Source organism: Pipistrellus kuhlii, unplaced genomic scaffold (genome assembly GCF_014108245.1).
Source record: "Pipistrellus kuhlii isolate mPipKuh1 unplaced genomic scaffold, mPipKuh1.p scaffold_m20_p_9, whole genome shotgun sequence".
NCBI lineage: Eukaryota > Metazoa > Chordata > Mammalia > Chiroptera > Vespertilionidae > Pipistrellus > Pipistrellus kuhlii.
In genome coordinates this window covers 85,521-112,097 of record NW_023425595.1, presented here as the reverse complement: position 1 = coordinate 112,097, position 26,577 = coordinate 85,521, and the positions used below count along the sequence as shown (strand labels likewise).

The window sequence follows — 26,577 nt, the reverse complement described above, 5'->3', positions numbered from 1 at the left end:
GTGTGTGTTTGGTTTCAGAACTCTTCAGCCTGTGCCGTCTGCCATGCTGCCAGAAACAGACGCCGAGCCCTCTTTCCTGGCCCCTCAAACGCGTGTCTCTCCAGACCCTGCCCATCAGCTGACACCCCTATCCCCCCGCCCCCAGCGCGTTCCCCACCCCCTGGCCTGCGTCCACCCCCCTGTGCGGTGCCTGCATGCTCCCTGAGGGCAGGCCGTGGCCCCCACCTTCCACAGAGTCCCTGCCTGAGCTCCTCCCTCCATGGCTCTCCAAGCGTCAGTGGAATGAAATGCAGTCTGGAGGCTGGAGGCACCCATCTCCCCCTGTGCTTCCAGGACCTCCCACCAGGGGGCGGCCTCAGCCAGTGCTGGAGCCTTTTCTCCCGCAGGCGGGAGGGTCCAGGGGGGAGGAGCCTGGCCTCCTGGGGCTCCACAATCTGCAGCATCACGTGCCCTCTTGGCGGGACCCCAGGAGAAGCCTCCAGAACCCGCCACCACTGGCCGTTTAAGTGAGAGCGCACAGAGCAGTGAATGGGAGACTGGCGGGGACGTGAGGACGCACAGGCAGGGGAGGGCCGGGTGGACCTGAGATGGGGGTGGCCAGGGCCGGCCGGGCCGGAACCCGGAACCCGGAACCCAGCTCCTCACCCGTCACGGATCTGCTCGGAGAACCCCTGTGCGGCCTGTGCCTTCCTCAGCTGTTCATTCAGCCCCACGGGGAGCGCGATGGGTACTGACACACGTGCCTCCTCCCCCGTGTCCAGTGCGGCCCAATGGACAGCCCCTGTTCCTGCTCCCGGATCCGGCTCAGCCTCTGGGCCCAGCTCCTCACGGGAATGATTCCAAGCCGGGGCCCAGGGTGTGGGGGCACCAGCCTCGCCTGGGCCAGCACAGGGGGTGCTGCAGCCGCACCGGGGACGGGGCCAGACCGCCTCTCAGGCCTCCCGGTGTACGGCTCCCCCCAGGTGCCGCCACACCTGCTCCTCGCCCCCGATCCCAGCCATCGCCGCCCCCGGGGACGAGGCCACGCCTGGGACGCGATCCCAGGAGAGCCCGGTCCCGCGGAACGGGCAGGCAGCGGTCCCTCGTTCACCGTCCCACCTCAGACCAACGGCACACCTACTGTGTGTCTGGCCTCCAGAAAGGAGGCGTGCCCGGCCCACTTTCCATTTCCTCAGTGTGTGTGGGCATGCGTGCATGTGTGTGCACACACGTGTGTGTGTGTGTGTGTGTGTGTGTGTGTGTGTGTGACTGTGACTCTGGGGTGCACTCGGCTCAGGGCGCAGAGTGCAGGCCGCGGGTGCCCCCCCCCCTGCCGCCGTGGCCCCGGCCCCGCTTCCTGAGAACAAACCACAGCGGAGGCAGCGCCGGCTCACAGGCCGTGGTGCGGCTCCGGGAGGAGGCAGGGACCCGGTGCAGCGCAGGCCCAGCGGCGTGAGGGCATCGCGCCCGCCCGCCTCCTGCCCTGGGACGCGGAGCCGGAGAGATGGCCCCGCGGTGGCTCTTCCTCGCCGTGGCCGGACTGCTGACGGCAGGCCTCTCAGGTACCCCCGCCCCCGCCGCCCGCTGGAGGACGGCTCCGGTCTCCTGGCCGCTTCCTGGCCGTTCCCTCCACCCGCCTTTCTGGGGCCCGCCGCCCCGGGCTGTGCTCGCACGAGGGAGGCCCCGTTGTGCCCACAGTCCTGGGGCCTGGAGAGGGGAGGGCCCCCCGGAGGGCTGGGTTGTGCCTGGACGGAGCCGAGAGGCCGCCTGAGCCGAGGTCAGGAACGGGTGCTCTTGTCAGCGGCTCCCAGGCTCCGGGGGAGATGCCTCCCCCCACAGGGTCAGCAACCCCCACCCTAGTCCAGAGAGGACCGACCACGGCCGAGGGTGGGCTCCCTGCTTGCCACTCACAGCACAGCCGTCGGGCGGGCTCCGCACAGCCGTTGGGGGCAGTTTAGGGCACAAAGCAACAGGCACGTTCTCGGTGGCACCTCCCCTTCCTCCTGGGCTTGCCCGGTGCCAGGGCCCTCCTGACCGGGGCCGGGCGCCGGGTCTGGGCGCTGGGCTGTGGTCCTCGGAGGCTGTTGGGGGTTTTGGGCGTGAACACGGGATTCTGGGCCCAGGGAGACTGGGTCTGCCTGCGGTGGGGCACCGGGGCTGCCAGTTTGGTGCGAGGGAGGCCCAGGAAGGCCCCAGGGAGGGCGCCCGAGGCAGCTGGAGGCCGGGAGGCCTGGGCGTGCTCCGAGGGAAGCTCTTCCCTCCGCCTCCCCGAGCCCCTGACCTCACGCCGGGTCCGGGAAAGCCGGTCAGCTCCGGGCTCGGGCACGTGAGTGCCTCCAGCCGTGGGGGTCAGCCCGGCCCTCCCGCCGACCGGGGGCCCCGGGGGCCTCCTGCCCGGAGCTGAGGCGGACGGCCCGAGCGGCCCCTTCCTCCCTCCTCCCTCCTCCCCCCTCTCCGGTCTCCTCCGCTCGGCCGGCCACCGCCTCGGCCGGCATGCAGTCTGGTCCGAAGGTCCGTGGCTCGGTGCTCGGGCCGGCGCCTGGCGGGAAGCAGGAACCCCGGCCCGGGCAGGGCTCAGAGCCATGGTCCCTCCCCTCCTGGCTCACCCTGCACATGGGACGGGGCTCACTGTGTTTTTGGAACTGTATTTGGGGCCCGGGCTCTGCGTCGGGAGGAAGCGAGGTCCCTGTGCGAACGAAAAGCCGGCATCGGGCGCCGTGGGTGCGGCCGGCCGGGAGCAGGCGGTGGGGAAGCCCAGTTCCCGCCGTGAACCGTGGGGAGGACGGGAAAGCGCGAGCCCGCAGCCCACCGGTGGCCCTGCGCCTGCTTCCGGGGAGCTGAGGGGAATGGCAGAGGCCTGGCCCCAAACCGTTAGCTTTTCCCGACTTTGTGGGGGGACTGAGCCCCTATAAGCAGGGAACCCTTTGCTTGCTGTTCGGTTTGATGGCATTCCATCTGCATCCTGACCCTCCGAGGCCCAGGGGGTCTTCCCGCCGCTGGGACACGTGGGGGGGGGCAGGGCCTCCCGGGAAGAGGGAGCGGGGCCTCGGCCCCCAGGAGAGGGGTCAACAGCGGAGCCAGCTGACGTGGGGGGGACGTGACCGGCTGCCTGGGCGGCTCCCCCTCCGCCTGGCCCAGCAGGCCGGGACCCCGGACGGTGCCAGGCCGGCCTGTGGTCCTCCCTGGTCACCGGGCGGGGGCAGGAGGCCAGGACGTCCAGGGGGAGAGAAAGGAAGGAAACGAGCAGAGGAGAGCGAGGAGAGGGGGCGGGAGCCGCGGGGTCACCAGGCTGCGCCCTGGGTGGCAGGCGCCCGGGGCCTGGCCCTCGGGGCCCTGGCAGACCCGGCCGTGGCCGTAGGAGCCCAGCAGGACCTCTCGGTCATGCGCCCCGTCCCAGGCCCAGTGCCCGGCTCCGTGGGGCCTCACTCGCTGTGTCTCTGCCCACCGGGCCTGGGCTCCGGGCCGGCCTCTCGTCAGGCCGGGCTTGTGCTGTTGGATGAGTGACCAGGGCGGAGCCTGGGGCCCAGAGAGCCACTGCCCAGCCCTCGGCTGGTGCTCCCCGGAGGCCCAGGCCCACCGTCCCTCCAGCTCCGTGCCTCAGTGTCCTTCCCGTGTGCCTCTGCTTTCTGACCAGCCCCCGGGGGACGAGGCAGAGGGAAGGAGTGAGGAGCCCATGACTGGGAGGACTGGGTGGGGTTCACCATGTGCCCCTTCTCCTCTCTGGATCTCGGGGTTCCTGAGGGGGATGGGGTGCTTTGGTTAGACCCGTGGTCGGCAAACTCATTAGTTCACAGAGACAAATAGCAACAACACAACGATTGACATTTCTTTGCAGAGCCAAATTCTTTAAACTCAAACTTCTTTCAACGCCACTTCTTCAACATAGACTCGCCCAGGCTGTGGTATTTAGTGAAAGAGCCACACTCAAGGGGCCAAAGAGCCGCATGTGGCTCCAGAGCTGCGGTTTGCCGTCCACGGGGCCAGACAATCCCCGAGGACTCGGTCAGATCTGACCTCTGCGTGCGGCGCGGTAACAGAGCCGGCCGGTGGTGCCGGTGGTGCCAGGCGGGGCCGAGCCTGGGTCCCGGGGCCTCTAGACTGGTCGCTGAGGTCCCCCAGGGGTGCCGTGTGCCCGGCCAGGGCGAGCTGTGGTTTCTTTAAAAAGTAATTGTGGTTTCTTAGCAATTAAAAAAAAAAAAAAATCGCCGAAACCGGCTTGGCTCAGTGGCTAGACAGTCGGCCTGCAAACTGAAAGGTCCCAGGTTTGATTCCGGTCAAGGGCATGTACCTTGGTTGAGGGCACATCCCCAATGGGGTGTGTGCAGGAGACAGCTGATCGATGTTTCTCTCTCATTGATGCTTCTAACTCTCTCTCTCTCTTTTTTTTTTTTTTTTTTTTTTTTAAATATATTTTATTGATTTTGTACAGAGAGGAAGGGAGAGAGATAGAGTTAGAAACATCGATGAGAGAGAGTCATCGATCAACTGCCTCCTGCACACCCCCTACTGGGGACATGCCCACAACCAAGGTACATGCCCTTGACTGGAATCGAACCCGGGACCCTTCAGTCCCCAAGCCGACGCTCTATCCATTGAGCCAAACCGGTTTCGGTGATGTTTCTAACTCTCTATTCCTCTTCCTTCCTCTCTGTGAAAATCAATAAGATATATTTTTTAAAAATCTATTTTCCTTAATGTGGAAGTTCACCAGACCAATCTCACTGCGTTCTCCGCCCGGCAGTTTCCGGCAGCGACTCTCAGGGCCCCGTGCGGTGTCCGGAATGCCGCCAGTGAGTCAGGCCTGGGCCCTGAGGGCGTGCAGTGAGCCCGAGGAGGGCTGAGCCGGGACTGCACCGAAGGCTTTGGTTCAGATCCACGTAAAGCCTGGCCCGTGGCTTCCGTGTGAATTGCAGGCTGAAGCGATAGAGTTTGGGTCAGCAGAGTTTGCCCCATGGTCTGACTGTCCCTGGGTAAAGCGGGGCTCCTGGGAAACCGAAAGTGAGGCCCGTACGGGGCAGAGGGAGGTTGCAGCTGCTCCCACAGAAAACAGCACCGGAGGAACGCTGCGGCCTGGACTCACAGCTGTGACCGTTTGGCCCGCCCCGCTGTGCCCAGCGGGACCCGCAGGCCCGGACGCACGCAGCTGCGCCGGCAGATGGGACACACGGGATTTTCTTACCGATGCTCCCGACGCCGCTAAGAAACCAGCCCCCCAGGGCGCCCGAGGATGCTCTCCATCCAGGGGCTGACGCCTCCACCCCGTGAACACGAGGCGCTCGTAAACGTGCTAATACTGGGCACGGGCGCTGTCACATTCTCCGGAAAGTTCCAGTTACATTTCAGCTAATAGCCATGAACCCGGGAGACACGCTAGAGGCAGAATGTTCTTACACATCAACTAGACAGGACGTTTACCCTGACCGGTGTGGCTTAGTGGATAGAGCGTCGGCCTGCGGACTGCAAGGTCCCAGGTTTGATTCCGGTCAAGGGCAGGTACCTGGGTTGTGGGCACATCCCTGGTAGGAGATGTGCAGGAGGCAGCTGATCGATGTTTCTCTCTCACTGATGTTTCTTTTTCTTTTCTTTTTTTTTTTTTTTTTTTTTTAAATATATTTTATTGATTTTTTACAGAGAGGAAGAGATAGGGATAGAGAGCTAGAAACGTCAATGAGAGAGAAACATCGACCAGCTGCCTCTTGCACACCCCCCACCGGGGATGTGCCCGCAACCAATGTATATGCCCTTGACCGGAATCAAACCTGGGACCTTTCAGTCCGCAGACCGACGCTCTACCACTGAGCCAAACCGGTTTCGGCAATCTCACCGATGTTTCTAACTCCCTATCCCTCTCCCTTCCTCTCTGTAAAAATCATAAAATATTTTAAAAACAAAACAAAACAAACAAATAAAAAAGACAGGACTTTACACATGAACACACCAAACTGGACCCAACTGGCACCTAACAGAATTACGAATGCGCGGGGTTTTTGGTCATCCCATCTCTATTTATATATATATTTGTTTTGTTTTGTTAACCCTCACCCGAGGATATGTTCCCCTTGATTTTTAGAGAGAGTGGAAAGGAAGGGGAGCGACAGAGAGAGAAACAGCGATGTGAGACAGACACAATGGCTGCCTCTCGCACCCTGACTAGGGCTGGGGATCGAGCCTGCCGTTGAGGCACGTGCCCTTGACTGGAATCGAACCGGGGACCCCTCAGTCTGCAGGCTGACGCTCTATCCACCGAGCCAAACCGGCTGGGGCTCATCTCTGTTTTTAAATTCGAGTCTTTGAGGGCTTACCGTCGGGGAGGCCTGGGGTTGTCTGGATCTGAGTGGAATTCCCATCTCAGGGGACAGAGGCGAGGTCAGCCCTTTGATTATTTTGTCAGAATATAAGGCGTCACTGTTCCTGCCGTGTGGCTGGCGGACCTGCCGTGCCCTTAGAGAGCCCATGTCCTCTTCCGATTGGGCTGCTCTCTGACCCATGACCTCTGGCTCCAAGGCATACGACCTCATTCTCTCGGTCTGCCCCCCACTGGGTGGGGTTAAGTTAAAGCCGTGTGCCCATGATCCCAGTCCTGTTTCTTCATGTTCTCCCTGTGCGATGTCCCCACGGACGCCCACTGTCTGCTCACTTCTCCTGAGCCGGGCTCTCGGGTCAGAGGTCAGAGGTCAGCGACGGGTGGGGACGGACAGCTGGCTGCCTGTGGTGACGGGGCCAGGGCAGCTGGCACGGGGGCTGGATATGAGGACCACAGGGATCTGATGGGGGAGAAACACCGCCCACACACCCCTCCCCCAGCCGGCGTTTGCCGAGGCCTCTCCAGGCCAGCCTCACCATCGCGTGGGGAGCTCAGGAACGAGACTGTCTCCCCAGTGTTGGCTTCAGAGGAATAAGCAGCTGGCCCCGCGGGGGCTTCGGGCCCGGGGTTTGGAGGAAAGGGCCACCGGGTTGGAGGCCACCTCCCTCTGCCTGGACCGCAGCTGGGAAACTGCCAGCGAACGCCCTGCCGCCGGGTGCTCGCCCTGCCCTGGGCCGACCGGGCTGGGGCCGGGACCCCCAGTCCATCTGCCTCCCCAGTTACAGAGCCCCGTCTGCCCCCGCCCTCTGCCCCCGCCCGGCCAGGCTGCGGTGACGGAGAGCCCAGTGTTTGCCAGAGCGGCCATCTCCCTGACCATGTAGTCAACCCTCTTTCTCAATTGAATTTAAAGCGGAAATACATTTATTTTTAGGGGGGAAAAGCTTGATAAAGATGGAGCCAGTGCAAACCGCCTTACTGATAGCCATGGGGACAACAGACGTGCCAGAAACAGAACCAGGCCGGGCCATCCGGCCGACGCCGGCCATCTTCCCCGGCGTGCGGGAGGTCAGGGCGGCAGAGGCGCGGAGGACGCGGGAGCCGGGGCGCGCGCCTCCTCCAAGGCAGCAGAGGCTGGCAGGGCCACGCCCGCAGTGACGGGGTCTTCAGTGCCGGCGGGGCCACCGCCATCGCTCTCCCCACGCCCCGTGGTGGCCACGCGTGGGAGCACCGGCCCGGAGAACGGGCAGCGGAGGCGGCGTCTGTCCCCGGGCCTGACGGAGCCGGGAGGCCGCCCGCTCACCTCCCCGGCCGCGCCCTGGACAGGAGGGCCGGGCCAGGCCGTGCCCCGGGCCTGGGCAGCCGGGCTTTTCCTGGTGAGCCTGGACATTGGAGGCGGGGCCCCCCTCGCGTCCTCGATTCAGCTCCGGGAAACGGAGCCCCCGCTGCGGGGCGGTAGGTGCCCGAGGAGGAGAGACGGGAGGGGGTCTGGGCTCTCCGGCTGCAGCTTGCGGAGTGATCTCGGGCCAGTTCCTTCCCTTCCCTTGGGCCCTGGTTTCCTCGCCGCAGAAATGAGCCGGTTGAACAGGGAGCCCGGCCTGGGGGTCCCAGTCCTTGGGGTCCCCTCAGACCCACCGGCGGGGAGCAGAGCTGTTAGAGCCAGGGGGTGGCCGCGACATGGGTGCCAGGCTGCTGGGGCCCCCAGCCCAGCTCTGGGGGCCAGGCCATGTGGCAGGACCAGGGCGCCCAGGGCGTGGGCCTGGTGGTTAACAGAACGCCTCTGCACGTTGAGCTCGTTGGCCCACATGACAGCCCATTGTACAGATGAGGAAACTGAGGGTTGGCGAGGCTGAGTGATCTGCCCAGGGCCTGGACGTGAGCTCAGGCCTCCTGACTGGCAGCTCAGTGCTCTTACCGCATGTCCACAGTGGACCTCAGTTTCCCCAGCTCTGAGTCTGGCTGATGGCTGACTCCAGGGCCCAGGCTGGGACGGGGCCCCATGAGCCCTGGGCTGTGAGGTCCGTGGGGAAGCACAGGGTTCCTCAGGGTGCCAGAGGGCCTCGTGGTCACCACTGCCGCTGGGCGGGGCCTGGTAGGATCTCACAGGGACAGCAGAAGGGGAAGTGGGAGAAGCCAGTCCCACCCCCATGCTGTAGGCCTGGCTGCCATCTGCCCACAGATGCCCGGGAGGCCTCGGGAACCCGGCCTGGGCAGCGGGCAGGGCCCTGGGGAGAGAAGGAAGCTGTGAGGTGCTGGCCTGGGGTCCCCTAATGTGAAGCACCCCTGGGTCCCAGCCCTGTGCTGGAGGGGGGCCAGCAGCAGGTCCAGCCTGTAAGTGTCCAGGCCACAATCACTGTGTCGGACCCGACCGGACTGGGCGGGGCCGGTGGACGCCCGGGGGGTCTGGGCAGCGCTGGTGGCCAGGGCCCTGCAGGGACACAGGCTGTGAGAGAGGAGGAACCTTGGAACTTCTCCAGGGGTCTTGGGGCTCCCATCTGAGCACCCCACTTCCAACCCGGGAGTCCCCTCCGGAGCCTGGGCCCAGGTTCCCAGTTATGCACACAGCAGCCCTGTCCGCATTACAGAAGCGCCCGCGGCTGCTGCTGACAGCGGGACCAGCAGCTTCGGCCCCCGAGCCGCCCCACCAGCACCGCTTTCTAAGTGGGGTTCGCTTCAGGATAACGTGATGTTTCCCCTCCGGCCAGGGTGCCCGGGAGCAGGCTGGGCGGGCAGAGGCGGGGAGCGAGCCCGGACGGGCAGGAGGACCCACTCTGTGTGGCCAAGCCGCCTCCCCTCCTCCCCTCGCTGGCGTGAAGCCGGCGCGCTCCCTGAATGAGCCCCGCTCCTTGGTCCAGGTAGAATTCTGGAAACTTCATGAGGACTCGTGAGCTGGGAGACGCCCAGGTGTGGTGTGTAAGCCTCCTGCTTCTCACAGGAGGACGCTGAGGTGCAGGGAGCGGTGTGCCGAGGCCCCGCAGGGCAGAGGCGGGCCAGCAGGTGGTCCTCAGCGCCCCCTCGATGGGGGACCCAGGGACACGGGGGGGCTCACCCCACATGGCCTCCCTCTCAGCAGCTTCCCTGCCCCCCCATCCTCTGCCTTCTTTTCTTTAACTTTTAAAAATATATATTTTTATTGATCTCAGAGAGAAGGGAGAGGGAGAGAGAGACAGAAACATCCATGATGAGAGAGAATCACTGTCCGGCTGCCTCCTGCATTGGGGGTCAAACCCACAATGTGGGCATATGCTCTTGGCCGGAATCAAACCCGGGACTCTTCAGCCTGCAGGCCGACGCTCTCTCCACTGAGCCACACCGGCCAGGGCTCTTTAACTCTTTATTTCGGCACAGTTTCTCACGTAGAAACTGTGAGTTCCGTGTGTGTTTCACTCAGTTCCCCAGCTGCGAGCACCTTGCCACCATCAGCGACACCATTTCCTCTGCTTTTCTGCACCGTGAGCGAGTAGGTTCTAGTAGGTTCCTTGCTCGTAACTACGCCAACGTGCCTTAAAGTGACCTCACACAGCGCAGCCCCCTTCGCAAAGGCAGGGGATTGGCGTGATGAACTCTGTGGGACTGCCCACAGGCCTTCTCCGGGTTTTCCCGTTGTCCCGGCAGCGCCCGCGAAGGCAAAGGAAAACCCGGCTGGACGTGCCGGGTGCGTGTGCCACCCGTGTCTCCACGGCCTGTGCTCTGGGCCCCTCAGACTTCCTTCTCTCCCGTTGGCGTCGCTCCTTCGCAGGGAACAGGCAGCGACTGGCCAAGCGCCCCGCACCCGGGCGTGTCGGCTGACGCCGCGCCGTCAGACGGGAGCCGGGCCTCCGGCAGGAACTTCCACGAGGGCCCCCGGCCTTCGCCCCCCACACGGGATCCGGGTTCTCTCTGAATTCGTGCTTCCCGAGTGGCTCTTCTTTGGATCTCAAATAAATGCCCGTGGCCTCTCGCTCTGCCATTTAGTTATTCATTTATTTATGGTTTTATTGATTTCAGAGAGAAAGGGCGAGAGAGAGAAACATCCACGATGAGAGAGAACCACTGATTGGCTGCCTCCTGCTAGCCCTCCACTGGGGATGGAGCCCACAGCCTGGCCTGTGCCCTGACCGGGAATGGAACCGGGACCTCCCGGTTCAAGGTCGATGCTCAGCCACGGGCCGCTGTGTCCCCCGGACATCAGATGCAGAGGCACCGGGACCAGCTGGGAAACTTCCTTAAAAAGAAAAGGCCAGCCCGGCGGGCGGGCTCTGTGGCTGAGCATCGACCTTGAACCAGGAGGTCACGGTTCGATTCCCGGTCAGGGCACAGGCCTGGGCTGTGGGCTCGACCCCTAGTGAGGGGCGTGCAGGAGGCAGCCGATCAGCGATTCTCTCTCATCACTGAAGCTTCTCTCTCTCTCCCTTCCTCTCTGAAATCAATAAAACTATAGACGAATAACTAAATGGCCAGAGTGAGGGCCTCGGGCATTTATTTGAGATCCCAGTGAGGAGCCACTCAGGAAGCACGAATCCAGAGAGAAACCGATCCCGTGTGGGAGGCGAAGGCCGGGGGCCCTTGTAGAGGGAAGGGGTTCCGGGCTGCAGAGAAGCTAACTCAGCCGTCCTGGTTCTGACGCGAGCTTTCAGCCCCCCACCCCCCGCGGCCCCCACATCCGCCCTCCTGAGACCTGCAAACGCCGTCCGGGAGGCGCCGGGCCGGGCTGGGCCGGGGCCTCCGCTCAGCGCTGAGGCTGCAGAGCTTTGAGGAGGGGGACCGCCAGGCGGGCCTCCGGGAGGCAGCACCGGCTCCGGGGAAGAGGCCTGGCTCCTGAGGTTTCTAACACGCGGGTCCCGTCGCTGGTCGTCCGGCTGGGACGGCCTGGCCGAGGTCCTGGCCGCTCGGCACAGTTTCTCTGCTCTCCTGAGCGTGTAATGTGTGGGAACATGTAAGCACAGTGAGCGTATATCCCGATGGGCACCGGGCAGGCACCTCCGGGAAGTCCTAGCATTTCGGAGGAACATGGGCAACAATGAAAACAGCCAAGCGAGGAAGACGGAGCGTGTCTGGGGGGCACAGTGAGGCCTCGGAGGACGTGTGAGGTCAGGTGGGTGAGATCAGCAGGGAGGAACAGGCCATTCAGGGCCGGGGGAACAGCAGGTGCAAAGGCCCTGGGGCAGGGCTGAGGCTGGTCTCCTGGGGGAGATTACAGAGGGAGGGGGAGGGGTGGGGGCAGAGAGGTTGGCAGGAGTCAGGGGCCACAGGTCACGTCAGGGCTTGGCCCGGAGGCAGGGGGAATGGGGACTCCTTGATGTGTAGAAGAATATGATCTGATTTGCCTTCACGTGTACCCTATTATTTAGTGTGTGTGTGTGTATGTATATATATATATATATATTTTTTTTTTACCAAATCTCCATTTTAACATACGTGTATTTAAACCTGGAAACCTTCCATCACCACCCCAGCCCTCAAGCCAGCATGACTCTAGCTACTAGAATAGATTCCTGGGGACAAGTAAGACCCCGAGGACTGTGTCACCAACCAGCCCGCCCGCCATGCCCGAGCAGGCACCCTTGTTAACGGGGTCAGGGGTCAAAGGCCGAGTGGCACCACAAGGCCCCTGAGCTGGGGGACCGAAGAACTGGGAAAGGAGTAACGTGCTAACTCAGATCCAGCGCGGGATAGCCTGGGCCCTAACAGGACGCCGATGCCGAGAGAGGAGTCGGGGTGTGTGTGTGTGTGTGTGTGTGTGTGTGTGTGTGCGTGCTGTCTGGCCGGCAGCCTACCGTCAGAGGCCCCCGCCCCCCAGTCAGACCCCCACTGGTCCCCTCTCCCACGCACCCGGGAGAAACTGAGGCCCCGAAACGGCAGGGACTTGCCCAGGGTCATAGTGAGAGCTGGTCTCGGCGCCGCCACCCCTCGGGGCTGCTCCCACCCGCTCCGCCGAAAGTGAGACGTGACGCGCACGTGAGTCATCCTGCTGTGAAGACGCTGAGAACCGCCGAGAAGCCGCCCGGCCTCGGGGCACACGCCTCTCCTCCAGAAGGAGGGGGGCGGAGGTCCTGGAGGGCGGCTGGCCGCACAGACAGAGTCCCGGTGAAGGGGCGCGGAGCGGCGCCCCCTGCCCAGGGCGGAGGCGCACGCACCCGGGGGTTTGCATTGAGCGGCTCAGGCCCCTGAGCCTGGCCGGCCATCGGAGGCCTGGCAGCCGGAAAGAAGGGCTAGTTCGGGGCGGGAACCACGGAGCCTGTGCTCTGGGAGGAACTCCTGTTTCCCTGGCAACTGCCGTCCCCCTCTCGTCTCCTGGACCGCGGGGCTCGGTGCAGAGCCAGGGAAGGGAGCGGCGGGTCGGGGTGGGGGCAGCACTGCGGAGGCTCCCGGGGGGACGGGGCGGGGGCAGGCGCGGCTGCTGCGGACGGAGGTGTGTGCCTCGGGTGGGAGGAAGGTGCCGGAGGCCCTGGAGCCGTCGGGGTTTGCGTTGCCTGGGCCCACTCCTGCGTGGGTTTTAAAAAGCAAACCCCATGCATTTGTCTCATCTCCCTCACATTTACTGGATGGCAGTGAGCGTTCTCCTGTGAGGGCCCGGGAGGGGACACACAGCCCACGGCACACGTGTGCACGGGCTGGGCGTGTGGCAGCGAGCAGGAGGGGGGCTATCGGTGGTTAAGTTGGGGGGAGTCCGCAGACCTGCGATCGCGTGTGGGGGTGTGCCCCTCTGGCCCCGCATGGCCCCAGAGTCAGCTGTGTGGTCAGTGGCCAGTGGCTCCTCTTCCACGCAGGCCTGGGCAGCAGAGCAGGCAGCGCCTCGCGTGGGGGCAGCCGCCGGGGCCCGTGAGCTGCGTGTTTCACAGACGGTCTGTCCACGCGCCTCCGTCCCAGCCCGTCCCGCCCGGCGCCGGCCAAACCGCAGTCTCCCGCTCGGCTCGGCCGGCCGGCCACACGGCAGAGGCGGCTGCGGGCACGCTCCTTCCCGCGTCTCCGTTCTCAGCCGTGAGAGAGGAATTCCCCGGGTGCGGCCGTGGGCAGATGCCCCGGTGCCGGGCAGGCTGTGGGCCCCCGATTCTCGGACCCTTCCGATGACACTCACCCCCATCCCCCATTCCTGCTCCTCACGCCCCCCCCCCCAGGGCCGGCTCAGCGAACGCTCATGGGCCGCCCACTGCTCAGCCCAGGGCACGGCCCCTCCAGGCTGCTACGGACCCCCAGACACATTTCCAGCCCAACGTCCTTCCTAAGAATAGCGCCGTTTTCAAGCTGCTTTAAAAAAAAAATAAAAAAAAATCCTCACCTAAGGATACGTTCCACTGATTTTTAGGGAGAGGGGAAGAGAGAGGGAGAGACAGAGAGAAACGTCGGTGAGAGAAACACATCGATGGGCTGCCTCCTGCACGCGCCCCCCAGGGGCCTAGGCCAGGGAGGAGCCATAACCGAGGTCCATGCCCTTGACTGAATCGAACTCGGACTGTTTGCAGGCCGACGCTCTGCCCACACCGGTTAGGGCTCGAGGTTCCTCGTCTGCCGGGGGTTTCACAGGGATTGTACCCGCTTAGCCACAACAGCTTCTAAGCTTCTGGCAGGGAGAGGGACCGGCTGGGGAGGGTTACGGGGCAGGTGCGTGGCCTGGCCCCACCCTGGCCCTTCCTCTTGGCTGTGCTGCGGCTCCAAAGTGTGAGACTTGCCCTCCCCGGGTGGCGGGGGAGGCAGGTGAAGGCACCCAGGCCCAGGCCCTGTCTCTCCGCGGCCGCATCAGCTGCAGCGTGTGCCCCTGCCCCTCGCACACCGGCCTCTGTGCCCTCGTGCCCCGCTCACTCACCCACCGCGGCTGCTGCTGATTGGTTTCAGGTCACCCGTCGCCAGCCCCCTCCGGCCCGCCCAGCCCCAGCCGAGCCGAGAGCCAGCCCCCGGAGCCAGGTGAGGACACGGCCTCCTGGGCCTGGTCAGCGTCCCGAGGCCCAGCAGGCGTGCCTGGGGGCCGGGAGGGGACGTGGACCTGCCAGGGGGGCTCCCTAACTCCAGACCACACCCCCTCCCACGCCCCGTGTGTGCAGGCTTCCTCAGGCCCTCAGGGTCTGAACCCCCACCCGAGAGGCCCTGGGGCGTCACAGGCAGGTGGCCAGGGCGCGGGGCGCATCTTAGGGGACCGCTGAGAAGAAGCTAAAAAGCCTTGATGGGGGGAAGGGAGGGGAAGGGGGTACAAAGGGGGTAGAGGAGGGAGGAGGGAGGGGAAGGGGGGGTCCCACCAGGTGGGCCCTAGGTGAGCTCCACAGACATTTGTGAAGGACTGACTCTGTGCCAAGCTGAGCGCCAACCCCGGGGTGCCATGCTGGGGAGGCTCCCTAAGGAGGGGCTCTGAGGAAGGAAACCACCTCACAGCCGTCACCCCGTCACCCTGTCACCCCGTCACCCCCCCCCCCCCATCTGCCCTGAGGGTTCCAGGTCACAGGGGCCTCCCCTGCGGTCGACCCTCAGGACAGAGAGCGGCCTGGGGGGACCCTTGGCCCCGAAATACCAGGGGCGTCTGAGCCCAGGCCCCTGCCCCCCTCACACAAGTGCTCGTGAGGCAGGGTGAGAGGGGAGGGTCTCTGGGGACTGGACCCCGGGGCCCCAGGCCCACTGCTCCTTCCCCCCAGAGTCCCCCTCCTTCCCGCTCCTGACCTAAGGAGGAGCAGGACCAGGCCGAGGGGGATGGCCCGTCCCGCCCCGAGGCCGGAGCCGGTGGGTGCTGTCCGTCAGGAGGAGGGAGGGCGGGCCTCCAGCCGGCTCAGCGGGGCCTGTGCTTGCAGGGCCACGGCTGGAGGTCCGCCTGGTGAACGGGAGCAGCCGCTGCAGCGGGGCCGTGCAGGTGTGGGCAGGGGCGTCCTGGGAGACCCCGTGCGGGCTGCACTGGGACCGCAGCGCCTCTGAGGCCGCGTGCCGCGCGCTGGGCTGCGGCGGGGCAGGGCGGGGGCCGGCCCAGCCCACCCCGCTGCCCCTGGACCGCGCCCCGGGGAACGCCAGCGGGACCCCGGACGCCAGCGGGACCCCGAACGCCACGTGGGTCCTGGCGCCCGCGGTCCAGTGCAGCAGCAGCGAGTGGCGGCTCTGCCGGGTGGAGCAGCACCCGTGCCCCCAGGACGGGCCGCCCGCCCAGGTCACCTGTGCAGGTACCGCCCCGCCCCGCCCGGCTCCACCCCGCCCCGCCCGCCCCACCTCCCGGCCCCCCACTCCAGCCCCGGGCACTGGGCCCAAGCTGCCCTCCCCATGTCCCCCACCCACCACCATGGAAACACAAGCTGGTGCCCACACCCAGGACACAGCCTGGTCTCACTTCCAGCTCTGAGCCTATCCCCCCATTCCTGCTCCCCCCGCCACCCCAACTCCACCTGGCCAGCTTGGTTCTCAGCCGACCCCGGAAGCCCCCAGTCCTCATGGGGTCTGCAGGCTTTACGTGCTGGCCCCATCCCTCATCCCTCTCTGACCTCTGTCTCCTTTATCCCCACCCTGACCCCCCAAATACATAAATACGCCAGGTTCCTAGCCCCGCCCACCCGCTCCACAGCCCTGCCCACAGCCACCTGGCCCAGTCCCTACCACCCGGCCACCCCTCCCTTCCTCGCCCCCTTCCCTGCCCTCCCCGTAACCCCTTCTCCCCCCACCCCCAGAGCCCCGCGACCTGCGGCTGGCGGACGGCGGCAGCCCGTGCGCGGGCCGCGTGGAGATGCTGGAGCGCGGGCAGTGGGGGTCCCTGTGCGATGACACGTGGGCCCTGGAGGACGCCCACGTGGTGTGCGGGCAGCTGAGCTGCGGCTGGGCCGTCCGGGCCGTCCCGGGCCTGCACTTCGCTGCCGGCCGGGGGCCCATCCACCGGGACCAGGTGAACTGCTCGGGCACCGAGGCCTACCTGTGGGACTGCCCGGGGCGGCCCGGAGAGGGCTACTGCGGGCACAAGGAGGACGCAGGCGTGGTGTGCTCAGGTGAGTGCGTGCCGCCCGGACCCCGGTCCTCCACCAACCCTACTGTGGGCCTCCTGGGCGCCAGGCCCAGAGTGTGCGGGAGAGGTTCCCCTGTCCTCACACGTCACTGTCCGGGAGGGAAGACGAGACCAGACCAGACCACCCCAGGCAACGGTGGTCCAAGCCCCCAGAGAGAGAGCGGAGGCAGCTTGGGGGCAGCGGGCAGCCCGGAGCCGGAGGAGTGCACCCATCACATTAGGGCGAGGCTCTTCCTGGGTGGGAGGCAGCCACCTGTTCGGAGCAGCACGGGAGAACGGAGGCAGGGAGGCCCGAGGAGGCTGCTGGCAGTCCAGACAAGGCCATGACGTTCCGGTCCAGCCAACACTTCTCTGTAACGGGCATAGGAACCGGGGTGGGGGTGGGGGGTGGGGGATGGAGGGTCTTGTTAAATGCAGATTCTGACTCCGGGGTTCTGGGATGCAACTTGAGATTCTGCATTTAAAAAATAAATAAATATTTTATTGATTTTTTACAGAGAGGGAGGGAGAGGGATAGAGAGTTAGAAACATCGATCAGCTGCCTCTTGCAAACCCCTTACTGGGGATGTGCCTGCAACCAAGGTACATGCCCTTGACCGGAATCGAACCTGTTCACAGGCCGAGGGTCTATCCACTGAACCAAACCGGTTAGGGCGAGATTCTGCATTTTTAACCAGACTCTGTAACCAAACCCAGGTCCAGCTGCCCGTTTCCACAAAAGCCAGACTTGTGAGACAGGTTTGGGTGAGAAGAAAATGGGTTTATTCAAGTGCCGGCCACCTGAGGAGATGGGGGACTCTTGTCCCAGAGCCCATCCTGGCATCTTCGTGCAGCAGAGGGTTTGTCAGGAGGGAGAGGGGAAGCACAGGAGGAGAGCAGGAGGGGCGGGCTGCGGACAGGCAGGCAGGGTCCTTGCTGGTCCCAGCATGGATGTTCAGGGTCAGCATCCTCGAGTTGGCCATCTGGTTCTCTGAGGCCTTGAGGTCCGATGGCTTCCTGGGTTCCTTCAGGAACGGAAGCCGCTGATCGGTAAATTGTACTGAAAAAGCGTTAACATGCAGACGCGTGTGCTGATGGGAAAACCAGGTTAGAGCCACCGCTGGGTTAACATTTACCAGGACGATGGAAGGAGGGCGAACTCGGGGCCCATCGCAATGCAGGCAGCACTGATGCTCGGTCCACGGACCAGACGTAGAGCAGCAAAGACATAGGAGCAGAGCAGACGGGCCGAGGAGCGGGGCTGCAGGGGCTGGAGGGCGAGCACGCGGAGACGGGCTGGCTCTGTGGCGGTTTCGGTTGTGGGTCTGGGCTGGCGGGGCTTTGGGCCCCAAGGATCCTGACCTGACTCCCCCCCCCCCCCCACAGAGCACCAGACCCTGCGCCTGACCGGGGGCGTGGACGGCTGCGAGGGGCAGGTGGAGGTGCACTACCAAGGGGTCTGGAGCACGGTGTGCGACAGCGAGTGGTACCGGTCGGAGGCCGGGGTGCTCTGCCGGGCCCTGGGCTGCGGCACCGTGGCCCACATACCCCGGGGGCCGCCCCACGCCCTGCCCGGCCGGATGTACTACTCCTGCCAGGGAAACGAGGCCGAACTCTCCCACTGTCGGTGGCGGTTCAACAACTCCAACCTGTGCCGCCAGTCCAAGGCAGCCAGGGTCGTCTGCTCAGGTACCCCCCGCCAATACACACACACGCACACACACACACAGGTGTGGACCGGGAACACACACACGCACACACACACACACACAGGTGTGGACCGGGAACACACACACACACACACACACACACACACACACACAGGTGTGGACCGGGAAAACACACACACACACACACACAGGTGTGGACCGGGAACACACACACACACACACACACACACACACAGGTGTGGACCGGGAACACACACACACACACACACACACAGGTGTGGCCTGGGAACACACACACACACACACACAGGTGTGGACCGGGAAAACACACGCACACACACACACACACAGGTGTGGACCGGGAACACACACACACACGCACACACACACACAGGTGTGGACTGGGAACACACACACACACACACACAGGTGTGGCCTGGGAACACACACACACACACACACAGGTGTGGACCGGGAACACACACACACACACACACACACACACAGGTGTGGACCGGGAACACACACACACACACACACACACACAGGTGTGGACTGGGAACACACACACACACACACACACACAGGTGTGGACCGGGAACACACACACACACACACACACACACAGGTGTGGACCGGGAAAACACACGCACACACACACACACACAGGTGTGGACCGGGAACACACACACACACGCACACACACACACAGGTGTGGACTGGGAACACACACACACACACACACACAGGTGTGGCCTGGGAACACACACACACACACACACAGGTGTGGACCGGGAACACACACACACACACACACACACACACAGGTGTGGACCGGGAACACACACACACACACACACACACACAGGTGTGGACTGGGAACACACACACACACACACACACACACACAGGTGTGGACCGGGAACACACACACACACACACACACACACAGGTGTGGACCGGGAACACACACACACACACACACACACACACACAGGTGTGGACTGGGAACACACACACACACACACACACACACACACAGGTGTGGACTGGGAACACACACACACACACACACAGGTGTGGACTGGGAACACACACACACACACACGCACACAGGTGTGGACCGGGAACACACACACACACACACACACACACACACACAGGTGTGGACCGGGAAAACACACACACACACACACACACACACACACACACACAGGTGTGGACCGGGAACACACACACACACACACACACACACACACAGGTGTGGACCGGGAACACACACACACACACACACACACACACAGGTGTGGACCGGGAACACACACACACACACACACACACACAGGTGTGGACCGGGAAAACACACACATACACACACACACACACACACACACAGGTGTGGACCGGGAACACACACACACACACACACACACACACAGGTGTGGACTGGGAACACACACACACACACACACACACACACACAGGTGTGGACTGGGAACACACACACACACACACACACAGGTGTGGCCTGGGAACACACAAACACACACACACACAGGTGTGGACTGGGAACACACACACACACACACACACACACAGGTGTGGACCGGGAACACACACACACACACACACACAGGTGTGGACTGGGAACACACACACACACACAGGTGTGGACCGGGAACACACACACACACACACACACACACACACACACAGGTGTGGACTGGGAACACACACACACACACACACACACACACAGGTGTGGACCGGGAACACACACACACACACACACACACACGGGTGTGGACTGGGAACACACACACACACACACACACACAGGTGTGGACCGGGAACACACACACACACACACACACACACACAGGTGTGGACCGGGAACACACACACACACACACACACACAGGTGTGGACCGGGAATTCCACCCGAGCCCGCAGCGGGGACGGACGGGTGGGGAAGGACAGGTCCGGGCAGCAGAGGGACCCGCCCCTCAGGCCCGCAGACGCTCTGGGCGGCCAGGGCGGCTCTTCCCCACCCCCACAGCCTCAGGGCGTGAACCGGGCCTCGCCACGCCCGCCCTCTGTGCTGGCCGGCGGTTCCCGTGGGCTGGCGATCTCAGAAAAACCCCACGCGGACCCCACGCCGTGGGCACCGCCCTGACCGGCCGGAGCCTGACCTGGGCGGCCTCTCCACGCCCGGGTTCCTCTTGTTTGGGCGCAAAGCCTCGCACCCACGCAGGACGTGGGTCCCACTGACCTGCAGCACCCCGGACACAGCGCTGCCCACACGCCCCTGACGTGCCGTCAGTTGTGGTGATGGTGCCAGCCCCCGGTTTCAGGGGTGCTGAGACCGTCAGACGGGAAGAAACATGGTCTGACCGTGCCCGCGGCTTCAGTCTCTGCCAGTGGGTCGGACGCTAGCCAGGCCGGCGGGGAAATCCCGGAGCACCGGGGACTTTGGGGCCCCGCCCCCTTACCTGCCAAGAGCTTATGAGAATGACGCGTGCCAGCGCCCCCCCAGGCCCCCGCCCCCGGAGCAAACCGCCCGAATGGGAAAGGGCTGTGGTCTGCAGCAGGTGCACAGAGGGGAGGCGCATCCTGTATCAGCCCCCGTTCTGACCACGGGCCGCGGCCGGCACGGAACCCGTGATGTTCTCCTTAGCGTGTGTGTGTGTGCGTGTGTGTGTGTGCGTGCGTGTGTGCGTGTGTGCGTGCCCTGTTCCGGGTCACTTGTGGGTTGTGGCACACAGTAGGAGCTCAGGAACACGTGCCCAGTGACTGCGTGGTGCTTCCCGGCAGGTTCCCGGAAGCTGCTCAACGGGTCCGCGTCTGACCTTCCTACCAGCGCACCGCCGGCCACCGAAGGTGAGTGTCTCAGAGGCTCGGGGACATGGGTGCACGTGTGTACGTGTGTGTGTGTGTGTGTGTGTGTGTATGGATGGATGGATGTGTTTCTGCACGGGAGCCGGCCACGCGGTGGGCAGAGAGCTCGGAGTTGGGGTAGGGGGGTCGGGGGGTCAGGAGGAAGTGCCACCCAGTGGGTGACTCATCGGGATGCGTGTGCGGAGCTCGCTCTTCACCGGCCCCTGATGGCCGGCCGGCCGGGGAGGACACGGCTTTGAAAGGGAAGGGGAGCCGCGGGCGGGACGGGGAGGCGAGGGGCGGGGCGGGGAGAAGCCGACGTCCCCCTCTCTCCCTGACGGGGCTCTCGCTTGCAGAGCCGGCGGGGCCGGTGCCCGCGGAGGACTGGACGCCCCGGGAGCTGGCGCTGCTCGTGCCCTGCGCCGTCCTGGGGGCCCTCCTGCTGGGCGCGCTCGTCAGCATCTGCGTGCTCCTCCTGCGGGTGAAAGGGAAATACGGTGGGTGCGGCCCCGGGAGCCGCAGGGAGGGCCCAGGCCCGGGCGCAGGCCGTTGGGGGGCGGGCGGGGAGCTTGGGGGACCCCAGCAGGAGTAGCAGTGATTCAGCCCTGGACTTGGGAGAGCCCCTTGATGGGGAGGATTTTCCCAGCATGCCCGTGGGAGTGGACCGATGTGGCCCCACGGGAGGACCAGATCATGTGTCTGGAGTGCCTTGTCTGGGGTGGGGGGCCTGGAGGAGGGGGTGCAGGAGGGGGACGGACAGAGCCAGACAGACTGGCAGGGAACAAGCAGTGACTTTCAGGGTCTCCGCCCCTCCCACAGCCCTCCCTGCTGCCATGACGCCCCCACACCGGCCCGCCGCTGCCGTGGCAGGGGCCAATAGCTACCAGGAGGTCCCCAAAGGAGAAGGTAGGAAGCCACGCCCCTGGGTGGGGGCTGGGGCGGAGGAAGGGTACCGGGCAGGGCCCGCCAGGAGGAGGCCTGTGCCAGCCTCGCCCGGCCTGGCTGGGGAGCTGGTGGCGCCGTCATTCTAGGCCCCCGGGCTTCCGAGTTGGGGACCAGCACGGGACCTGGCTCTCCTGGGAAACCTCCGCTCTGCTGATTGGCTAGCCGGCTGTGATGTCATTTCCTCTTCTTAAAACTTTCTATATTTTTATTGATTTCAGAGCAGAAGGGAGAGGGAGATAGAAACATCCATGATGAAAGAGAGTCATGGATTGGCTGCCTCCTGCACGTCCCCCACCCAGGGGCGTGGCTTCCTACCTTCGGGGATGGAGCCCGAAACCCTGGCACGCGCCCTTGGCCGGAATCGAACCCACGTCCCTTGAATCCACAGACCAACGCTCTATCCACTGAGCCACACCAGCCAGGGCTGCGTTTCCTCTCTCGGTGGCTTGTCCATTCAGCCTCCCTGCGGGGTCTGTCACCATCCTCCTGGGACATGGCCTTATTCCCGTGTTCCTGAAGGGAAGCACTGGGTCCGCTCGCCATGCCCTGTGACGTGTGGGTCCTGCCTCTCCGAGCTCTGCTCTCAGAGCTGGGCCTCACCACGCCGTGCTGTGACTATGGACTCGCCTTTGTCTGAGAGGCGGGCGGCGCCCAGTCAGGTGTTAACACGCTCTGCAGCACGTGTGTCTGAGGAGAGAACATGGTACGGACCCTGAGCGGCCACTCCCTGAGCATGATGGTCAAGCCCAGTGGTGGTTGGCAAACCGCGACTCAGGAGCCACACGCGGCTCTTTGGCCCCTGGTGTGTGGCTCTTCCACAAAATGCCACGTGTGGGTGCGCACAGACAGTGCGACGGAAACTCTGTGGCCCATGCGCAGAAGCCGGTTTTCGGCCTGGGCTGGTCTGTTCTGAAGAAGTGGCGTTAGGACACTCCAGGGGCCAAAGAGCTGCATGTGGCTCGAGAGCCTTGGTTTGCCGACCACGGCTCTAGGGGCAAGGCAAGGGCCTCCGTGCCTCAGTTTCCTCAGCTGGACAATGGGCCAGCGATGGGCGCTTCCTCCGCAGCTGTTGTGAGGGTCCAGTGCGGCCGTCTGTGTAAGCCTAGGGCATTGCCGGGCGGGCAGGCGCTGCTGCTGTGAGTGCTGGTCCCTGAGTGTCCCTCGGTCCCGTGGGTGCGATGGCGGGACGCCGGGAAAACCCAGGCTGCCCGCGGCTCCCCCTGCCTCTCTGCCCCCGCGTCTACGCCGTCGGCCGCCTCTCCCCGCGCCCCGCCCACCCCCTGGCCACGGCTGCTCTGTTCTCTCCCCAGCTCCCAAGCTGCCCATCCAGGCCCCGGCCCCGCCCCCCGCGGACTCGGACTCCGGCTCCGACTCAGACTATGAGCACTATGACTTCAGCGCCCAGCCCCCCGTGGCCCTGACCACCTTCTACAGTGAGTGCCGGGCCGGCCCAGGCACAGCCAGGGAGGAGCCCCCTTGTTGCCCACCGGCTCCGCCGTCGGAGGCCCACACAGAAGGGTTCAAAGTGCTCTGTGGCCCTGGAGGCCTCGTCCCCCTCCCCCCCAGGCACGGCCTCCCCCTCCGTCCGCCCACGCTCCCCTCTGGCCACGCAGGGCCTTGGGGCCTGTCCCTGCCGCTCCCCGGGGTGGCTGTGTCTGCGACACGAGGGGGTCAGGGACACACCATCCCGTCGGCTTCCTGCACGCTCACACGCTCTTTCTGTGCCCCGTCCCTCCAGGGGCCTCCCCGCCCCCCCAACCTCCGCCTTGAGCCCCGCTCCCCCTGCTCTCCGCCTCCTCCGGCTCCCCGCCATGCCTCCCGGGGAGCAGGGCCCAGGCGAAGCAGAGAACCCCGCACCCTCTGTGGAAGCCCTGGGAGCTTGTGGCAAATTCCCGAGCCCAGCCCCGCACCTGCCGGACACGTCAGGGTGACAGCGGGCCGTGTGTGACAGACCCCGAGTGACCGTGTCCTCAGACACGGGCCCAGGGCCCAGGCCAATTCCCTCTCGCTGCTCTGCAGCCTAAGGTGCTGCCCTGGTCCTTGTGGTCCCGAATGGCTCACCCCACGCCCACGGCCCTGCCAGCGGGAAGGGGGGCCGGAAGGTGGGGCGTGCCCTCCCCTAAAGGCCGGAGGTGCCTGCGTGGCTCCCATCGTGGTTCGCCAGCCAGCTGCCGGAGAGGCGGGGAGACGGAGCCTCTGACCCAGGCCGCCGTGTGTCCCCATAAAGCCAGAGGGTCTCCCCGACAGGAGGGGAAGTGGATTTGGGGACACCAGGGCCTCTGGGGTGCAAATGGCCCCAATTCTTCATTCGTTGGGAGCTGAGAGCCTGAGGCCAGGCCTCTGAGCTGGAGGCGGGGAGTCAGGGTGCCAGGCTCGGAAGAGCCGACTGCAGATTCAGACCCTGTGTCTGTCCCTGCGCTCCGGTGGGCCTGACTCTCCTGGTGCTGGCGGGAGGTGCCGGCCTGTGCGGGTCCCAAGCCTCCAGCTTACGCTCTGGGCCTCCTCAGGGCCTGTCTGGCGCTCCTGCCCAGATCTGCCCACCCGCGGGGAAGGCCCCGCCTCAAGGTTCTCTGAAGTGGCGGGAGGGGCACCTGGGACAGGGGGTACGTACGTAGGAGGGCATGAGGGCTTCTGGCCAGAAGCAGCCTGTCCCCGCCTGGTTTCCTGGACCAGGACGAGAGCCCGGGACTGTCCTTCGTGCCCTGGGGCAGACTTCCTGCCAGTCCAGCCTCCGGCCTCCTCCGGCCTCAGGGGACACCCTCTGCTTGCAGATTCCCAGCGGTACCGGGTCACGGAGGAGGCGGCCCAGCAGAGCCGGTTCCGGATGCCCCCCGTGGAGGAAGGTGGGTTCGGGGGGGCGGGAGGGTGATGTGGCCCCAGCAGCCCCTCTCGGCCCCCCCCTGTGGACAGGGCTGAGGACAGGGCTGAGGACAGGGCTGTGGACAGGGCTGTGGACAGGGCTGAGGACAGGGCTGTGGACAGGGCTGTGGACAGGGCTGTGGACAGGGCTGAGGACAGGGCTGTGGACAGGGCTGTGGACAGGGTTGTGGACAGGGCTGAGGACAGGGCTGTGGACAGGGCTGTGGACAGGGCTGAGGGCAGGGCTGTGGACAGGGCTGAGGACAGGGTTGTGGACAGGGCTGAGGGCAGGGCTGTGGACAGGGTTGTGGACAGGGCTGAGGACAGGGCTGTGGACAGGGCTGTGGACAGGGCTGTGGACAGGGCTGAGGACAGGGCTGAGGACAGGGCTGAGGACAGGGCTGTGGACAGGGCTGAGGACAGGGCTGAGGACAGGGCTGTGGACAGGGCTGAGGACAGGGCTGAGGACAGGGCTGTGGACAGGGCTGTGGACAGGGCTGAGGACAGGGCTGTGGACAGGGCTGTGGACAGGGCTGTGGACAGAGGTCTTTCCTGGTGGGAGCCGCTCCCCGTGGTGGCAGTTCCTGGCCAAGTCTGATCCATAGCCTCCGCCTTTGCTCGCCGCCCTCCCCGCCTGGCCGGGGCCGTGACGAGGCCTGTGCCTCCCAGGCCCCCTGCCGACCCGGACCCTCATTGCAGACCCCCCCAGCCTGGGCCCCCAGCGGCACCCCCGGAGCAGCAGCGGGTCCAGCACGTCGTCCGGGGAGGGCTACTGCAACAGCCCCAGCAGCCGGCCGCCCCCGTGGGGCCCCCTCCCCGAGCAGCCCCCGCGCCTGGAGCTGGCTGGCTCCCAGGGGACCTTCTCAGGTGAGCTGGGCCCGGGGACCTTCTCAGGAGACCAGCCCCCGTCCTGGGCCAGCCTGGCGGGGACGCAGCGAGCCGGGAGCCCTGACCCGGGCGGTGCAGACACTCGCTGTGCGACCTCGGGCCAGGGCCCTCCCTGCTCTGGGCCTTCATTGCCTCCTTCGTCAAACTGGCTGGCTCAGCGGAGTCCGGGGGCTCCCAGCCCCGGCGGTGTGCGGTGCGCGGGCTGGCTGCCTCCACGGGCGTGACCGGCTCTGGGTCTCCGCAGGGCCCTCGGCTGACGACGGCTCCAGCACCTCCTCCGGGGAGTGGTACCAGAACTTCCAGCCGCCACCGCTGCCCCCGCCCCCTCCGGAGGAGCTGTGTCCAGGTGTCGGGGCTGGTGAGGGGTCCGGGGAGGGGGACGGAGAGGACTGGGGGGGATGAGGGGGCACATAAGGAGAAAAAAGAGGTAAAGGGATTATGAGAGAGAGAGCCAGAGGGAAATGGAGCGGGTGGGACAGAGGCTGAACAGGGCTTGGAGGGGAAGGGGGCTTCTAGCAGAAGCAGTGGGGTGACTGGGGGAGCAGGGTGGCCAAGGGCCTCCCAGCCTCTATGGCACATGTGTCAAACACAAGGCCCTCGGGCCAAATCCGTCCCGCCAGGCCTTGCAATGTGGCCCGCACCGCGCTGTCATCACTGCACTCCGCTGCGTTTCCATCACAATGACAGTTTATGACTGTTCAGTAAACCATTTGGCCGGCGATTTAGACTGGATTTTAGATTTTGGCCCCTTCTCTGATTGAGTTCGACACCCCTACCTATGGTCATGGGGGTCTGGGGCCGCGGAGGCAGGACAGCCCTGGACCCTGGTCCGGCTCTGCCCTCTGGGGTGGGCATCCGAGCGAGGGAGAAGGCAGAGAGCAAGGACCAGGTGGGATTCCTGTCCCCCCTCCCCCACAGGACCACGGGGGGGGCACTCAGTTCTGTCCCGGGGGCCGTTGGGGCATCACCAGGGCCTCCCGCTGACCTGAGCCTCCGGCCACGCAGGGTCCGCCAGCCCGCAACCTGTGTCCACTGACAACGAGGACTACGATGACATCGGGGCCGCCTAGCCGGGCGGCGAGCGCCGGCTCTGCCTGGCCCTGTCCCCGACCTCCGGACCGGACCGCCCGGCGCGGAGG

The 26,577-nt window shown here is 65.0% G+C and overlaps 2 protein-coding genes across 3 annotated transcripts in view; both read left to right on the top strand.

Moving 5' to 3' along the window:
* Positions 1 to 20,000, top strand: part of TMEM132A (transmembrane protein 132A) — a 43,983-nt gene extending 23,983 nt beyond the window's left edge. The window contains exons 12-13 of the mRNA XM_045577981.1: positions 1,871 to 1,878; positions 19,954 to 20,000. The gene's annotated coding sequence lies outside the window, so the exon portion shown is untranslated. The remainder of the gene's footprint in view (positions 1 to 1,870; positions 1,879 to 19,953) is intronic.
* Positions 1,417 to 26,577, top strand: CD6 (CD6 molecule). 2 transcript variants are annotated; one of them, XM_045577982.1, is made up of 13 exons: positions 1,417 to 1,541; positions 14,093 to 14,161; positions 15,034 to 15,393; positions 15,892 to 16,203; positions 17,586 to 17,888; positions 20,684 to 20,749; positions 21,103 to 21,243; positions 21,566 to 21,652; positions 23,002 to 23,124; positions 24,463 to 24,534; positions 25,250 to 25,417; positions 25,683 to 25,784; positions 26,444 to 26,577. In XM_045577982.1, exons 1-13 carry the CDS (start codon positions 1,484 to 1,486, stop codon positions 26,506 to 26,508), a joined length of 1,926 nt encoding a protein of 641 aa, XP_045433938.1. In that variant the 5' UTR covers positions 1,417 to 1,483; the 3' UTR covers positions 26,509 to 26,577. The 2 variants fall into 2 exon arrangements, with proteins under 2 accessions (XP_045433938.1, XP_045433939.1); XM_045577983.1 differs by lacking the exon at positions 23,002 to 23,124.

Excerpts from the sequence above, each read along its gene's own strand:
- CD6 (XM_045577982.1), top strand. The coding sequence starts at position 1,484 with ATGGCCCCGCGGTGGCTCTTCCTCGCCGTGGCCGGACTGCTGACGGCA. Across the intron at positions 23,125-24,462 it reads GGCCCTGACCACCTTCTACA|ATTCCCAGCGGTACCGGGTC; the intron begins GTGAGTGCCGGG and ends CTCTGCTTGCAG. Across the intron at positions 25,418-25,682 it reads CTCCCAGGGGACCTTCTCAG|GGCCCTCGGCTGACGACGGC; the intron begins GTGAGCTGGGCC and ends GGGTCTCCGCAG.